This window comes from Cynocephalus volans, chromosome 6 (assembly GCF_027409185.1).
Source record: "Cynocephalus volans isolate mCynVol1 chromosome 6, mCynVol1.pri, whole genome shotgun sequence".
Classification (NCBI taxonomy): domain Eukaryota; kingdom Metazoa; phylum Chordata; class Mammalia; order Dermoptera; family Cynocephalidae; genus Cynocephalus; species Cynocephalus volans.
In genome coordinates, this window is record NC_084465.1 from 96,923,433 (window position 1) to 96,940,530 (window position 17,098).

At 55.9% G+C, this 17,098-nt stretch overlaps 2 protein-coding genes across 4 annotated transcripts; both read right to left on the minus strand.

The window, feature by feature from the left end:
• Window positions 1-3,433: 3,433 nt before the first annotated feature.
• Window positions 3,434-8,377, minus strand: MSRB1 (methionine sulfoxide reductase B1). 3 transcript variants are annotated; one of them, XM_063099833.1, is made up of 5 exons: window positions 8,296-8,377; window positions 7,901-7,991; window positions 6,114-6,262; window positions 5,646-5,760; window positions 3,434-4,607 (listed from the first exon to the last, which is right to left on the minus strand). In XM_063099833.1, the coding sequence occupies exons 2-5, from the start codon at window positions 7,953-7,955 to the stop codon at window positions 4,576-4,578; spliced, it is 351 nt and encodes a 116-aa protein (XP_062955903.1). In that variant the 5' UTR covers window positions 7,956-7,991; window positions 8,296-8,377; the 3' UTR covers window positions 3,434-4,575. The 3 variants fall into 3 exon arrangements, with proteins under 3 accessions (XP_062955903.1, XP_062955902.1, XP_062955904.1); XM_063099832.1 differs by lacking the exon at window positions 8,296-8,377 and having other exon boundaries at window positions 7,901-8,039; XM_063099834.1 differs by lacking the exons at window positions 5,646-5,760; window positions 8,296-8,377 and having other exon boundaries at window positions 7,901-8,043.
• A 43-nt stretch (window positions 8,378-8,420) lies between these two features.
• On the minus strand, window positions 8,421-16,385 carry RPL3L (ribosomal protein L3 like). The gene is made up of 10 exons (XM_063099831.1): window positions 16,281-16,385; window positions 15,628-15,820; window positions 13,447-13,615; window positions 12,104-12,239; window positions 10,445-10,631; window positions 10,189-10,349; window positions 9,893-9,994; window positions 9,034-9,129; window positions 8,715-8,834; window positions 8,421-8,555 (listed from the first exon to the last, which is right to left on the minus strand). The coding sequence occupies exons 1-10, from the start codon at window positions 16,281-16,283 to the stop codon at window positions 8,499-8,501; spliced, it is 1,224 nt and encodes a 407-aa protein (XP_062955901.1). The 5' UTR covers window positions 16,284-16,385; the 3' UTR covers window positions 8,421-8,498.
• Window positions 16,386-17,098: the final 713 nt, after the last annotated feature.

The window sequence follows — 17,098 nt, forward strand, 5'->3', positions numbered from 1 at the left end:
AGCCACTGTACGCAGCGTCTGGCGGAACGGGCATTTTATTTTTTATATTTATTTTTTTTAAAGATGACCAGTAAGGGGATCTTAACCCTTGACTTGGTGCTGTCAACACCATGCTCACCCAGTGAGCAAACCGGCCATCCCTCTATGGGATCCGAACCCGTGGCCTTGGTGTTATCAGCACCGCCCTCTCCCAAGTGAGCCACAGGCCGGCCCAGAGAATGGGCATTTTAGAAACAGAATAAGATCAATGCGCCGTGGTCGATGGCTTTGAGGAGCTCTTCAACCTGGGATGGGGTGAGATCTGCAAGAGGACAGCAGGGATCCAGCCCGTGCATGCACACAAGAAGCCCACCCAGGGCCCCTGCGGTGGGGGAAGGAGAGAGCCACGGGGCAGAGCCACCAGGAAAGGCTTCTAGAAGGACCTGACACATGGAGAGGGGATGAGGAAGAAGAAACAACAAACTCTGGCAACACCAGGAATATGTTTCTAGAATGGAGTCTGGTCCACTCAAAGGCACAGGAGCAAAGGTTTGTGTGCCGGAGGTGTGTGTAATAAAAACAGCATAATTATGACAAATAACACTAATCTCATTCATGGAGTGGGAAATCCACCTGGAGAGGTGGGGTCAGCTCCAGTCAGAGCGTGCCAGGACTGTGGGACCCACTGAGGGGTGTTACCTGGTCTATTATTTTGCAAAGATGACTCTGGTTGGGGACCAGCTAGGGGCTGTCGCGGTTGTGGGAGAGATGAGGGTAGAAGAAAGAGGTCTGGGACGTGGACCCCCACTACCTGGTGCTCGGGGGTGGGCCAGGGCAGCAGCAGGGCCCAATGTGGGGGCACGGAAGGGCCGCGGGGAGAGCAGACATCCCCGCAGGTGGGTCCCATTCAGTCGCCCTGGAGAAGGGGCTGGGGCTTGGCTGGGTCTGGGGCACACTGCCTCCACCCGTACTCCCCACCCGCCCGCTCTTGCTACCGCCGGTTCCTTCCCCTGGCTCTGTCCTGCTCCGGCTGACTCAGGAAGGGGCACCCCGGGCCTCAACTGCACTCCCTGTTTTGGTCACGTGGTGAAGCCCAATCAACGGGTGCCCCCCACCAGGGGCCCCTGCACCCTCGGAAACCGGGGTGTTGGACGGGCGTGACCGAGGGGCCGGAGCACGCCCGCGCTGACCCCTCGCTGCAGCTGGGCGCGAGGCCACCGGGCGCAGGGACCCGGCGGTGTCGTCGGAGCCGCTGCCGCTGCGTCCCTGGCGGCGCCTCGGGGAACTGCAGCACCGCGCCAACTCCCGCGGAGCGAGCGCACCCCCTGCGGGTCAGGACTGCCGGTCAGTCCCCGGGAGTGGACTTAAGGACTGGGGGACTCGGAAGGGGGGTCACCATCCTTGGCCTCCTACCTAATGGGGCGGTGGACACAGCCGCCCCTGTCTGCCTTGGTGGTGATCTTCGCTTCCAACCTGCCTGCCCCGCCCATGGCTGGGAGGGCCCTGGCTCCTGCCCTGGGACTAGATTGCCTGGCCACAGGCCACACCCCTAGCCGGATCACTCGGGGGAAAGGGAAGCGGCGGGTAAGCAAGTCCAAAGCATTGTCCATTCACCCACTCACTGTGTAAACGTTTATCGATTGCTCCTCTGAGCCAGGTCCTGGACCCCGCGGGGGTCAACTGTCCCAGACAGATCTCTTCCTTCTCGCACCGGCCCCTCCCCCGGGTGACCGTCCTGTCGTGCCCACAGGCCTGCCGGCTGCTGTTGGCAGAGCACCCAAAGCCGGATTCCCATGAACCCAACCCTTGAGTCTCAAGTCTGTGCCCTGGGGGCTGCACCTGGCAAGGAAGGGGCACTGGGGGAAGGGGAGGGGACTGCACTCTCAAAGAGTCTTTTGTTTCTCAAGGAGGAACTGCAGTGGCAGGCCAGAGGCTGTGGTGTAACCCACCAGGAGGAAGGGGAGGATGTGAGGGCGATTTATGATTCCACATGAAACTCCAGAGCTGAGAACACCATCCTCCCTCCCACAGCCAGCCCCTGGCAGACAGACCCTGCCCACAGCCATCCATCTCCAGCCTCCCAATGTGAGGGAACCTTGGGGTCCTAGGGCTCACCCTGATCTCCCCACCCCTCTGAGGACATTGCTTGCCAGCTGCCACATCACCTCCCCAGCCCAATCACCTCACTCCCACCTCCACCCCCCTTAATATGGATATGCAGAGGGGTGTGGGACACCTGGGGTGCAGGCAGCCAGGCACTGCTCCCCACAGCTCCCGGCCAGTATCGGCCAGTTTCTCCATCCCCAGCACCCGCCCAGCTGATACACCTGTACTTCTGCAGATTCCTTAGCCCACCCAGCCACAGGCCCAGGACCAGAGAGACAGCCCCAGGGGCACAGCCCTGGACATATTGGCCCTATTTGCAGGAAGAGGCCAGTTTGCTATTGGTCCCAAGTCTACTCTCAAGGATGAGCTAGAGCAGGAAGTAGACCGGGGAGTCCTGGGAGAAGCAAGCAAAGCCCAAGGTCTGTGCCTGGTCCTGCAGTGCAGAAACTCCTGCTGACCACTCAGCTGGCCCTCCCCACACCAGCACAAAAGCCACCCTCAACATGCCAGTCACCCTTGGGCTGTGCTCAGAAGGTGGTCACAGCCTTCTCAGAGCCACTGTCTCTCATCTGGGGTGAAGAAGAGAGGAAAGGGGCAGGTGTGGGCAGACAGCACCTGAGCCAGCTGCCTGAAAAAGCTTTAGGAGCCCCTCACTGCCCCCACCAGGGCTGCCATCACTTTTTGGTCCATGTTTCAGCCAGTCGACCAACCAAAGTGTTAGAGCCTTTCCTAACCCCACCAGCTGCAACATTAAATCCAGAATCTCTGCTTAGCAGCCCACAACAGTAACTCAGCTTGATCCAACATCATGTTCCTTCCCCTTAATACCCATCCCCACACACGTTCCACAGATTTGTCAATATGAATTGGAAAAAAATCATGTCATACTTTTGGAGAGTAGCTCACCTCCTCAGGGTCATACTTTGTATCTCACTCTTCGCAGCCTGGGGCAGGCCAGGTTTGCTGAGGTCACAGGGCCTTTGTACATGCTGTGCCTACTGCCCAGGAAGCTCCTCTCCTCCAGTCTCTCACTAGTCACTGCTGAGCTATGACCCCTCCTCAGAGCCCTCCTCCTTGGCCACTGGGGCCAAAGGAGCAGCACCCAACCATCCCCTCACACATTCTAGTGCTACTATCCTACTCTAGTTGCCCAGGGCCCTGTCTTACATTAACTCACCATCAGTCTTCCTGCTACGCCATGAGACCTTGAAGACAGGACCCCATCTATCTTGCCCACAGCTGCACCCCCAGCACCAAGCCCAGAATGAGGCACAGAGAAGACACTCAATCGATATTTGCAAAAAAAAAAAAAAAAAGGAAAGAAAGAAAACTGTGCAAAGGCCTGGTATTCATGTCCTGGCATCCCTGACATTGTTAAACACAGCTGGCCTGGATTTAATTTGTTTATTGATTTCCACCCAATTACTCCTGAAAGGATTCAAGATGTGCGGGTGGATGGCTTTGGTATCACCCACCCTCCCATACTGCAAGAGCTTCCAACCATGTACAGTAAGTTACAGTTTCCGTATCTTGGGAAGGGACATCTCTTTTTATTTTTTTTATTTTTATTTTTTTCCCTAAAAGATGACCGGTAAGAGGATCTTAACCCTTGACTTGGTGTTGTCAGCACCACGCTCACCCAGTGAGCTAACCAGCCATCCCTATATGGGATCCGAACCCATGGCCTTTGTGTTATCAGCACCACACTCTCCCGAGTGAGCCACAGGCCAGCCCGGGAAGGGATATCTCTGCAGGTGTGAATTGAAGGTTGTAAACTCCAGGGCCCCAGCTCGTGCTAGTCACGATAATGGAGCAACAGCTGCTTTCCTAAGAGTGAGGCAAACTGCATCTGCACAGATTGTGGAACTGGGTCAGGGTTTCTGCTCTCACAGATGAGAGACCAAGGGTCTGTCCTGTTGGCCTGCTCCCCAGCGGGTCACAGACCATCACTACCCTGGCTGGCCTGGAAGGGTTTCACCAGAGCGGATCATGCAGTGACAAGGGCTGGAGCAGCTGGCCAGGGCCACCTCCATTTATGTTGTTTCCTAGCACAGCTTGGGGGAGACAGGCGCAGGCTTTGGCGAGGACCAGAGACCACCTTGGAACTGGGCCCCACATGGGTGAGTCCAGACATACGGGGAGGGGACAGTGGGCTGGAGTGAAGAGAAGGTGGGGGTGTAACATCACTCAAAGATGAGCTAAGCCCAAAGCCCACCCTCTGGAGACTGCCTCTGTGAGTGGGAGGCTAAGACGACCAACAGCTTGGCCCCTGTCCCCCAGGCCTGTCTTGGCAGAAAGGGATGGACTATCGGCAAATAAACTTTTTCCAAAAAGATCCCATTCATAACCAAAGCCTTGGTAGCCTTCCCGATGTCTCAGCCGCCCCTGCCCCACCTGTCTGTCTGAATGTCCATGGTTCCAGTTCAAGGTGGGATGGCCAGAGCATGGCCGCCATGCTGTGTTTATCTGGGGTGGGTGTGGGCTGCCTGCCTAGTGCCCCTGGGAGGCAGAAGTTTCTTTGCCTGAAAGAAAGGAGGGAGAGGAGAGAAAAACAAGTCACTGTGAAGTCACGCTTCAGACACTGTTTGCTGAGAGGGCCCACCCCTGCCGAGGCCCTGACCCCCAGCTGGTGGGAGTCTGTGTGCCCTGTCTTATTCCCTGAGATCTGCAGGAGTCTCTCCTTCCTCCACACACACAGAGGACAGAGAACGTCAAGAGGACAAAGACATCATCACACGCTTATCATGCATCAGGCCTTCACAGACTGCTCACTTAGCCTCCACAGTGACAGCAGTGGGGAGGGGCTATTAGCAACCGCATTTGAAAGAGGATGAAACAGATTAAGAGACTGGCCATGGTCCTGCGGACAGCAAGAGAGGCGCTGGGATTTGAACTACAGAGCATGGGGAGGAACCTGAGGATGGCTGGCTCTGCAGACGTCATGCGATGATGCATGAGGATCTGGGTGAGCACGAGAGCAGTGGACCAGAGAGGAGACTGAGTTCAGACAGCACACACACAAGGGACAGCTCCCCAAACACAACCACCAGTAATAAGAATTGTGCCAACAAGTCTGTGGGCTTATTGAGCTATTACTATGTGCTAGGCCCAGGGGCACTGCAGTACATGCAGTTGTCCTCAGTGGCCCTGGGCACAGGTTCTGCTACCGTGGCTACCATGCAAAGGAGGAGACAGGCTCAGAGGCCAAGAAGCAAGCCCATGGTGACAGCCAGCAGAAGATGTGCTTGCACATCCTAGGTCCTCAGCCTCTGCCAGCCCCTATCTCTGACTCTAGCCACAGGGAAAGGACTGGTCTGTGGAGAAAACCCTTTTCCACATCCTCCCTCGGATGTACCTTTTTGGGGCGAGCACAATCAGGCAGAGGAAACAGAACATTCATCCCCCCATCCCTGCCCTGCAGCCAACTTTTGGGGTGACTCTGGGCAGTTCCTGGGCAGCATGATCTGGTGCCCCCCCCCCATACTTTGTCATGTTAAGTGGACAAGCCTAGACCTCTAAGATGTAGAGGCCCTGCCTCTGGCTGCAGAGGGCAAGCTCACCTTTAGGGATGAACTTCAGGGAACTGCTAAATATTCAGAATCGGGACTGCCCCCGCTTGGGGCCGTCATTCAGGAACTCGTGGCCCAGCCCATTGCCACACTTGCCACAGGACACCTGGGAAGACCACAAAACACCCGCATGAGCTTCTGGCCCACAAAATAGCCATGGCAATGGCCCTTACTTCTGCCAGCAGATGGTGTTTCTCCCTACACGCCCATTTCCCAAGATAACTATTGACGTGACAGGTTGACCTTGGTCCTGCAGCACATACAGGAAAGCTGTCCTGTTTCCACTGTTCCCACCAGGACACCAGGCTCTCTCCATAGTTTGGATGGTTGATCCCCCAGCTGGGTCCAGAGGCCTGGGATAGACAGATCTAAGCCCCTAGAGCTGTGGGCAAGGAAGCAAGGTGTGATGGGCACTCTGGCCCTCCCGGGCCACCCTCTCCCCCTGCCACTGTCACCCACCTTTAAGGCTTCAGGTCGATTATGCTCTGGACGCTTGGCCACGCTGTCAGCATGGATGGTCTCGGTGAATGCTGGCCATGGGGACGAGTGTGCATACTTTGAGCGGCTGGAGAACAGCTCATAGCCACACTTGGCACACGCATAGACACCTGGGGGTGGAAAGAGGCAAAAGCAAAGATCTGTCAGCTCCAGCCTCTCTGGGCAAGCTCCAAGATCCTTGGACCCAGGGAAGACAGTGCTGCCCCATTCCGAGGGTGAGCTGCACACCCTCCCCACACACCTGCCATTCACAGGCCACGGGGCTGGCTCTGCAAGGAAGACACAGATCAAGCTCATATTTGTTTGCTTTTGGTGGCTGGCTGGCTGGTATGAGCATCTGAACCCCTGACCTTGGTGTTGAGCTCCTATTTAGTGGATGCACCAGAGATGAGGAGAATCACTGTTCACACTTATCTAGTTGGCTGTCTCAACAGCCCTGTGACACAGAGTATTTTAACATTTCCACTTTACACATGAGGAAGCTGAGGCTAGGTTATGCAAAGACACCCAGCTAGAAGGTGTGCAGCCAGGAAGGAACCCAGGCCATCTGATGAGGACATACCACTCTCCCCCAATGTCAAGCAGGACCCATACAGTGAGGGCCCTGACATGGCCAACACAACCACCTGGCCCACACCCCTTCTCAAGTGGCCATCGCTGCTACCCAACAAAGCCCTGAGTTGGACACCCAGCCACCAGCCTGCTCTCCAGGCAGGAAGAGAATGGTCCTAGAGAAACAGCCTCTGGGCCAAAAAGGAAGCCCAGGAAGACAGGGCTGGGGAGGAGCACAGATTTCAACCTATCTCCTAAAGGTCACTTTCGGGTGAAGAGGGGGAGGGAAGGTTGTAAAACTGACTTGCAAAACTGTTTGAAGGGGCCATCCCGTGGCTCATTTGGGAGAGTGTGGTGCTGATAACACCAAGGCCATGGGTTTGGATCCCTATATAGGGATGGCCGGTTAGTTTGCTTGGGAGAGCGTGGTGTTGACAACACCAAGTCAACACCGATCATCTTTAAAAAAAAAAAAAAAAAAAAAACTGTTTGAAGGACTAAAACAGGAACCTCCAGGGGTGTTGAATCACCCTCTCATCCAGCCCCAATGGATAGTCTTCCCTGGAGCCTGTGAACTACTCAGCCTTTACCAGGAACATGAGAAGGAAGTAGAGGAGCCGGGAGCTGCTGCGGGAGTAGGGTTTCCAGCTTCGCAGAGCAGCCAGAAGACAACTGGGGTCCCACAGCCATAGGGTGTCGGGGAGGGCTTTCCCCTGGTGGTCCTGTGTCACAGCTGGCCCGGTGATGCCCGGTGTCACAGTCCAGCCCCCTTGAGGGCTGACATCCACCCAACAGATCCCGCCCCAGGGAGGCCAATGCCCTAGTCTTGCCTGTGGACACTTTTTTACCAAATTAGTCCATTACCAGGCGAGCCCAGCCCAGGGGGGGACTCACCAAGGGCTCACGCAGCCTGGGCCAGGGCTGAAGGCTGTCCATGAGTCACCACCCCGTGTGCCCGGCCCTATGGAGTCCCCCAGTAACCGCCACGTTCACACCCGAGCCCCGTCCTCCCTCTAAGGTCCACTCTCCCCCCAGGCACCCCTACTCTCCGGACCTCCAGCCCGCCTCCTCCCCACGATCCCCTTTACACACACTCGCCCCCATCCCGGGCTGCAGGGCTCCGGCACCAGCCGGAGTGCGGCGACGCCCCTCTAATGCACCCCGCTGCTCTCCCAGCAGCAGGCCGCAGGCCGTACCCGGCTCAAAGTGGTTCTGGAAGACCTCGCCCCCGAAGAAGCTGCAGAAGGACATGGCTCCGGGCTTACCGCCGTGCTCGCGGCCTCCAACCTGGGAAAGGCAGCCGACCGTAAGGCGCCGGGCCGCGCCCGCCTCTCCTCCTGTCTCTCCTCCTGAACACCAATCACGCCCCCGGACCCTCCGTCCCGCCCCCGCCAGAGGACCAATCACGCCCCGATCCACCCGGACCCGCCTTCCAGAGGCCCCGCCCCTTCCCGAGGACCAAGCTTCCCTCAGATCTACGGTTCCAGCTCTTGCCTCCAGGAGGCCCCGCCCCCTCCCCGAAGACCGGCCCAATCCCGTCTCCCCAGCTGGCCCCGCCCCTCCCCGCGCGCCCCGGCAGCCTGTGGGGCACCTGCGTTCAGGGGAGGGCGGTGCGTTAGTAGTGCCGCGTCCCCTCGTCCTGTGCCTGGCGCCCAACCCTGGGCCGCCGGCCTTCAACCGGTGTTTCCGCACCCCAACCCTCCGAGACACCGCAGAAAGAGTTGCCAAGGCCTTTATTAGACAGCAGGGCAGGCAGGGGTGGCCCGCGCTGCGGACGCGCGCATTCCGCGCAGCCTACAAGTCTCCTATGGTCTCCGGCTTTTCCTTCTCGAAATGCTTCTTCTGGGGGCCCTGGGGGGCGGCAGGAAGAGCGTTAATCACAGAAAATGCCTAGGAATACTGCCCCTCCCACGGCTGGCCCGCCGACTCCGTCTCCTGCACCTTCTCTGCTCTGGGGCAGGCAGCATGTGTAGTCCGAACCCCAGAGAACAGGGAGGGGGTTGGGCTCACCATGAAGACCCTCTTCTCTTGGGCGGTCTGGAAGCGGCCATGGCCAAACTTGGAGGTGGTGTCGATGAATTTGAGTTCAATATTCTCCAAAGCTTGGCGGCTGTGGTGCACCCGGAGGGACTGGGGATCCGTAGGAGAGGACAGCGTCAAGGCCGGAGGTCCCACCGCCCCCTCCTGCCACCTCCAGTCCACACCGGGAAGGTCTTGCTCTCCCAGATCCTGCCAGACCCCTCCGTTTCTGCTCCTACCATCCTGGTTCCCCTTGGTGGCCAGGGCAGCCCATGGGACACCCGCTCCCCGGCCCACCGCACGTACTGACCTTTCTCAGTGTAATGACCCGCTTCTTGGTACCCGCAATGCAACCCTTCAGCATGACGAAGTCATTGTTGACTTCCCCATAGTGGGGGAAGCCGCCCTGCGGGGGAAGCAGGTCAGAGGCCAGAGGAAAGGGCTGCGATTTAGGGGGTGGCTGGGAGCCCTAGGAGAATTCCTCCCACAGGGCTGTGATTGGAAAGGGCCCTGTGTCCAGCCCCCAGGTGTAGGAGTGACACCTCATACTTGATCACTAAACAGGGCGGCATCTGAGCCACATGCTAAGTCCTTTCCGTGCACTACCTCATTTAACAATCTAAATTTTTTTTTTTTTTTTTAATAAAGATGACCGGTAAGGGGATCTTAACCCTGGACTTGGTGTTGTCGGCACCACGCTCTCCCAAGTGAGCCATGGGCTGGCCCAACAATCTGCATGGGGGGGGGGAACTGAGGCTCTGAGAGGTGGAGTCACTTGCTCCAGGCTCTGCAGCTGCTATGTGCTGGAGCTGGAGTTTGAGCCCAGGTGGCCTGACTTCTAAGTCACGGTCAGAGCTTCTATGCACCACCCCCATGATGGCAGCTGGAGTGTAGGCTGCCTCCGCAGGAGGCTTGGAGAATTTTGTCCACCCAGGTGGCTGCTCGCTGGTGCCTGCAGCCAAATGCTTGGGACAGCAGAGGAGAGGGTCCGCCAGGTCCCACACCACTGCCTGCCTAGCATGGCCCTGTGCCTCAGTCTGCCTGTGGGGCAGCATCCAGCTGCGGGCACACATCTCATGCTCCTGAGGCAGGACAGAACCCACTGGGGCTCAGGCCTGCTCCCCACAAACATGCTAGGCCCCTTGGCCTGCCTGGCCACCCAGCCTCACCAGCGGTGTGATGGACTTGTCGGTCACATCATAGCTGGTGGACGCATTGTTCTTGACCATCTTCCCATCCTCCATGTGCAGCCCCCGGCCAATGCGGTAAATCTGCCAGGAGAAGAAGGCACATTGGAGGCAGGAGGTGGCCTCTGGGGCCAGTGACATGTCCCTGCCCATCAGCACATGTACTCAGCCTCAGGCACTGGTGGGGGCATTTGGGACCTAGGCAGTTGTCTGGATCATACACTTCACCCACTGGGGTCTGACCATGTGACTTCCCCCTTCCAGGGCCACACACACACCTTCTTGTTGAGCTCTGTGCGGTGGTGGTAGCCCTTCTGCCCAGCCCGGGCGATGGAGCAGCCCACACGGGCGGGGTGCCAGGCACCGATGCAGGCCACTTTGCGAAGCCCTTTGTGAGTCTTCCGTGGCAGCTTCTTGGTATGCCAACGGCTTGTGACCCCTGCAGTTGGGAGAGGCTGCTGCCTGAGAGGCCAGTCTGGGCCCCAGTGCCTTCAGGCAGCCTTGCCTGGAGCCTCCATCCCCACCGGGCCCTACCTTTGATGCCCCGACCCTTGGTGACAGCGATGACATCAATGACCTCACTCTGGCTGAACACACTATGCACTGGCACCTGCTTTTCCAGCTGGGCCTGTGCCCAGGCCACCTTCTCTGCCACTGTACCACCATTCAGCTGGATCTCCATGATGTGGGCCTTCTTCTGCCGGAAGGGCAACAGCTTCATCTGCAGGACATGGCATGGTGGTTGGTTTCTGAGGGCCACCCCCACCACCTGCACACTGACATGGGCAACTGGTGACCCCCAAAGTCTTTCCCACGTGCACTCATTCACAGGTCTTTCCATGCTCCAGCTGTGTGCTGTGCTAGGCACTGTGGGTACAGTGTGGAATGAGGTGGACAGGGTTCCACACCTCAGGGAGCCACCACCTAGTTGGGGGACTGACGGAAGCTGAATAAAGTCATAGAGAGGGCAAAATGCTCTGACAGAATATGAGGGGCAGTTATTTCAGATAGAGTGGTCAAAAAGGACCTCTCTTAGGAGGCGACACCAATAGCAAGAAGGAACCTCTATGGCTAACTGGTTAGCTCAGTTGGTTAGAGCACAGAGTTATAACACCAAGATCAAAGGTTCGGACCCCCACACTGGCCAGCTGCCAAAAAATAAAATAAATAAAAAGGCAATTAAAAAAAAAAAGATCTGAGACTCTTTGGGCAGTGAGAACAGCATGTGCAAAGGCCCTGTGGCAGGGAAGAGCTTGGAGAGTTGGCAGGACAGAGGGAGACCAATGTGGCTAGATGGTGGTGAGAAAGGAGGGCGAGTGGGGACCAGGCAGGTCTTGCAGGGAGGAGCCCAGGCTTTCTTTCAAGTGCAGGGTGTGACACGATCTGATTTGTATTTTAAAACATCTCTGGCTGATGCTGTGTGAGGCACAGGCTGTACAGGGACATAGAGTTGGAAACAGAGAGACCAGTTACATCACAGCACAGTGCTCAACAAGTATTTATGGAGCACTCACTGCATACAAGGATCCTTGTGGTCAGAGGGCTCAGCGGTGAACCAGGCAGCTGTGGCCCCTGCCCACCTGGCCTCTGCCCCTCAAGTCTGCCAAGGGAAGCAGACATTAACCAATGATGTGCTTCACCAGGAACTGCAAGTGGGAGAATAACTGGGGAGAGGGCTGTACCCAAGGAATTGTGAGTGGCTCTAGAGAGGGGCAGGGTGGGGGGGGGTCACTGCTCTGGGGCTTAGGGAAGCCTTCCCTGAGAACAAGACCCCAAAGAGTCTTCCAGAATAAACTAGAGGATGTTGGTTATCTGTCAACCCACCTCAAGCCAGACTACAGGTACAAACAGTGATATGCACACACTTATGCTGGAACCCAGAGGGGGCAGCCGGCCCTCCACAGTGGGCATCTGGCGGGAGATCCCGGCCCTTTGGGGAAGTTCAGGGCCTTGGTTGTTCCCAGGCATGGCTGGTGTCCCATGGCCCCTCAGTGTACACTGACCCTTCACATCCCATCCCTGGAGCTGCAGGTGGCCAGAGCAGCCAGTCAGCCAACCCTTTGGGCCTGTTTCCAAGGCTCGTGGTATTTTTAGGCTGACATTTGCCAGGGCTCCTGGAAGCTGGGATGGCGGAGGGTGGGGAGGCTGGGGGAGGGCCGGCCCAGGGGATAAACAGGTGGAGGAGGGGCTGACCTGGCTGTGGACAATGACCCGAATGACCTTGCAATACTTCTTCATGGCAGCAAAATCTTTTTGGAGCTGCTTCTTGCCATCAGTGTCCCGCCACCTCTTGCAGGCCTTGGTGAAGGCTTTCTTCTTGCTCTTGTGCCTGAGCCACGCACAAGAGGGTGCTCAGAGGCCTCAGCCAGGGCAGCTCCCAGGCCCATCCTGCCCACAACCTACTCCCAGTCCACCAAACTTCCCTGAGGCCCCTGGGCTGGTTCCACATGCCAACTTTGAACAGAGACTCTCCCTCCCTCTCTAGGCTGCGGTTTCCTCCTCTGTAGAGTGGGTACTCTCCCTCCCTCCTGGAGCCTGGAGTGAGTGGCAGATATGCAGAAGCTCAGAGAAGGGGGTTTCTGGCTACCTCTGGGGTCCAGGCACATGGAGGCCACCCCACCTGCCACAGGGCTCAGACTGTTGATCCCACTTCTAAAGCACACAGTGGGTACTGCGGCCAGGCACCAGGCCTCAGGCTTGGGAGACATCATTTCTAAACCTCACCAGAATTCTTGAAGGTGGAAATTATTATGCCCATTCTATAGATGAAGAAACTGAGGTTCCCAGAAGTTAAAGCCCCTGGATGAGGGGCAAATTGGTGACAGAAACAATGAGAACGAGGGCAGCTGGCATTTACTGATGCATCACTCTGCACTGTGCACCAACGCACCTCGCTCCTCTAATCTGCACAGAGCCCCACAGCGCAGGGGCCACTCCTAGCCCCATTTTACAGCAGAGGAACTCAAGAGGTCAGCCAGCTTGCCCGTGGTCACGGTCTGCTCTGACTCTGGGGCACAAACTCGTCACCTCCCATAGAGGGTCAAGGCTGGGCTGTGCCTCTGCCTCCGTGAGGGGGGCTGTCTGTGAGGTTCCCCAGGAAGGTGGGTCTCCTTTTCAGGGCATAGTGCCAGGGAAGATTTGAGGTCTGAGAATACATTTCTTTCCAGGTACAAGAGCATCTCAGTTGGCTGTTTCCCTTTTCAGCCTGGCTGCTAGGAAGCTCAGAGCCAACTTTGACATTCTATCAAATTAGCCCTTTAATTAACACTGAAGATTAGAGTGCATATTTGCTTCCTCTTGTTCCTCGGTTCAGATTTTTTCTCCAGCCCTCTAGTAGTCAGCTTTTATTGAAGTGAGGGCACCACACACACATGCACACACGCACACGCACACATACCTTTCTACCTTCCACACACCATTGACACCTCTGCTCCTGCCCACCTACCCTCATCACTCCAGCGCAGGGCTGGGCCTCAGGCACCCAACCCCTGGGGTCCCACCAGCCCTCTCACGGCCCAACCAAAGGCAGCCCTCACCAGTCCTTGTAGAAGCGGCGGCGGCACTCGTCGCTGAGGTGTTCTGCGAAGATGGTCTTGAAGCTCCGCAGGCCTCGAGGGGTGGCCACATAGCCCACCACGCCCACCACCACCACGGGTGGCGTCTCCACAATCGTCACCGCCTCTACCTCTTCCCGCTTGGAAATTTCTGGATGAGACCCAGGAACAGGTGGATGGAGGGGGACCCCATGGGGAAGGGCCACCACAGGGGGAGGGACCAGGAGAGCATGGGGCCAGCAGCTAGGGCATCAACCCCTAAGGGTGGGGTTGAGTCTCCTTTACTGGAGCCCAAATGAGCATTTTTTATTTTATTAACTATAAATGTATTTTTATAAGTCAAGCAAGACTAGACCAAACCTCATGATTTTATGGATATTACTGCATAGGCTAACATGAAGCAAAAGAAATACATGTTTAAAAGACACGGTACAGGGCTAGCCCATGGCTCACTCAGGAGAGTGTGGTGCTGATAACACCAAGGCCACAGGTTCGGATCCCATATAGGGATGGCCGGTTAGCTCACTGGGTGAGCGTGGTGCTGACAACACCAAGGGTTAAGATCCCCTTACTGGTCATCTTTAAAAAAAAAAAAAAAAAAAGGCACAGTACTGTATGCCACTAAGCAGTTAAAAAGGGTTAAAGCAGTAAAAATTACATTATGCACATTTCACCACAATAAAAAAATAAAGGGAAAAATACATATTAGGAAAGATGAAGAATAAATGCAATGCGTGGTTGCCTGAAGGTTTGGGAGGGAGCGTCAGCTATACACGGGCAACTCGAGCGGTCCTCGTGGGAATAGAACGTTCTGTATCTGGACTGAGGAGGTGGATACACAGACTTCCACGTGTGACAGCACTGCACTCAACACACACACACGCACGCACACACACGCAGGAATGCAGGCTGAACCGGGACACCTGAATAGGAGGGGTGGCTTGTAGCCACGTCAGTTTCCTGGTTGTAACATATTACTATAGTTTACAAGATGTTTCTACTGGAGAAAACTGGGTGAAGGTCACGTAAGATCTCTCTGTATTACTTCTTATAACTCCGCATCAATCTATAATTATCTCAAAACAAAACAAAAAACAAACATGATATACAAGGGATCTTCAAAAAGTTTGTGGAAAGGTTCATATTATCTTTTAATTCTATTTTTCCATGAACTTTTTGAAGTACCTTGTATATATATATATATATATATATATATATATATATATATATATATATATATATATATATATATATATATATATATATATATATGTATGCATATATGGAGTAATAGTACATGAATAGTCCAGAAATGGCCAAGAAGTGCAGACTTCATCGCAGGTGATTGAATCCTGGGGCACCTGCCTTGGATCCCAGCTCCTCCACTTACCAACTGAATGACTGGATCCTTTCTTTTTTTTTTTTTTTTCGTCTTTTTCGTGACCGACACTCAGCCAGTGAGTGCACCGGCCAGTCCTACTTAGGATCCGAACCCGCGGTGGGAGCGTCACTGGGCTCCCAGCGCTGCACTTTCCCAGTGTGCCACGGGCTCGGCCTGCTTTCTTTTTTTTAAAAAGATGACCGGGTAAGGTGATCTTAACCCTTGGCTTGGTTTTGTCAGCACCATGCTCAGCCAGTGAGCAAACCAGCCATCCCTATATAGGATCCAAACCTGTGGCCTTGGTGTTATCAACACCGCACTCTCCCGAGTGAGCCACAAGCCGGCCCTGACTGGATCCTTTCTTAACTGCTCTATACCTCGATGTCCTCATTTCTTTTTTTTTTTTTTTTTTTTGTCGTTTTTTTGTGACCGGCACTCAGCCAGTGAGTGCACCGGTCAGTCCTATATAGGATCCGAACCCGCGGCGGGAGCGTTGCCGCGCTCCCAGCGCAGCACTCTACCAAGTGCGCCACGGGCTCGGCCCTCGATGTCCTCATTTCTAAACTGGGGACGATGACACAACCCACCTGGAGGTGTTGCCTGTGGTCAGTACTTGATAAAGGTCAGCGTCGATCCTATCACTGTCCTGACTGTGATTCCCGTGGGCAGGGCCTCATCCTTTCTGGGGCTGTGGCCCCTCCTGGCCCACAGGAACGAGCTCTGGCTTCCAGCATCTGGAAGGTTCTGCACCCCACCCTGTGTGTTCCCCTGTGGCAACTCACTCAGCCCTGGCCGGTGCACCTCACGCAGGGTGTGGGTCATGCCTGCCTTGTAGCCCAGGAAGGCGGTGAGGTGCACTGGCCGGCTGGGGTCGTCTCGCGGCCACGTCTTCACTTTGCCCCGGTGCCGGCGGCTCCTCTTGTGGGGCAGGAAGCCCAGGTGTCCATGCCGAGGGGCAGAAAACTTCCGGTGGGACTGGGGGCAGGAGGGAAGGAGGTTAGAACTGGGGTCTCCCTGTGGCAGCAGCAGGATAATCCCAGAACCCAGACCTAGAAAAGTGGGCTAGAGACCGTCCAGGCGGTCCTCAGTACCTCCCCTATCTGTCTATAGGAAGCAGGGGAAGGTTTGCCTGGGAATGGCTTCCTGCCTCAGTGGGCTCAGCCTGGCAGGACCCAGCAGCGATGGGCCCATACTGCAGCAGAGGGCTCCAGGGACAGGTGGCCGCTGCCATCTTTCCAGCTCCTTGCACTTTCTAGTCCCAGCAGCCCAGCTCTGGCCCCTTGCTGCTCTCTCTGACCTCCCACTCCCACAGAGGCTGGAGGACTGTTCCTGCTGGGAGAGAATCCGGGAAGCCCAGCTGCTCCCTCCCCAGGAAGGTCAGCTTGCTCCGGCTCCAGCCCCAGCCCACCCCCGCCACTGCCCTGGCCCCACTGACCATGGCAGCCGATCCCTGCAAGTCAGGAAGGGGCCTCTCCAGCAGGCGCTAGAGGTCGAGTGGCAGGGCTAGGACACACAGCAGCCAGATCCCAGATATAGCCCTGGCAGGGGAGCGCAACCATCACCCGTGGCCAGCACAGTCTCCTGTGCCAGGAGCAGGGTGGGCAGGGCGGTGTGGGGGGCATCAGATGGGCAGCCTGGAGTGGGGACACCTGGAGCCAGGGCTAGCACTCCTCTCCTCGATGGCCCTAGAACTGGGTCACAACCCTCCCAGGACAGCTCCAACGTGGCCTGGAAGAGGCCAAGCTACCCCAGTTGGAGGCTTCTCTCAGGCAGCAGCCAAGATGGGAGTCTGGGTCCAGTTGCTGACAATGATGCAGAGGGGATTCCTCTCCTGAGGGCGGTGGGACTGAGCTGGACAAACGGCAGGGGGAGTGGGGGCGTGGGGGCGTGGTGGACAGGGAGAATGACTCTGTGACATCAGGATCACCAGGGTTGTGCTTAAAGATCAAGATCCCTGACTCTAACAGACTATGATCCACGAGCATTTAGATACTTCCATAAATTTAAATTTTGAACTTAAGTTGTGAATGAAAGGGGGATTGAACTGTCTTATTCTTTACTTTTTTCCTGTTTGCTTTTTTTCCCCAGTGTACAAAGAGTTTGGGATTATTTTTCAATTCAAAGATTCCTAAGAAAAAATTTCTATAGTTATAAAGTTCTGTAGCTGTAGAATCATAGAGTTTTATAAGCCTAAGATGTCTCTAAGGGTCACTGGATACTAAGATTCTATGCTACTAAAATAAGATTTTTGGG

Excerpts from the sequence above, each read along its gene's own strand:
- MSRB1 (XM_063099834.1), bottom strand. The coding sequence starts at position 7,955 with ATGTCCTTCTGCAGCTTCTTCGGGGGCGAGGTCTTCCAGAACCACTTT. Across the intron at positions 6,263-7,900 it reads CCAGAACCACTTTGAGCCGG|GTGTCTATGCGTGTGCCAAG; the intron begins GTACGGCCTGCG and ends TTCCACCCCCAG. Across the intron at positions 4,608-6,113 it reads ATCGACCTGAAGCCTTAAAG|GCAAAGAAACTTCTGCCTCC; the intron begins GTGGGTGACAGT and ends CCTTTCTTTCAG.
- RPL3L (XM_063099831.1), bottom strand. Across the intron at positions 13,616-15,627 it reads GGTGCACCGGCCAGGGCTGA|AAATTTCCAAGCGGGAAGAG; the intron begins GTGAGTTGCCAC and ends GGTCTCATCCAG. Across the intron at positions 8,556-8,714 it reads AAGAGAAGAGGGTCTTCATG|GGCCCCCAGAAGAAGCATTT; the intron begins GTGAGCCCAACC and ends GCCGCCCCCCAG.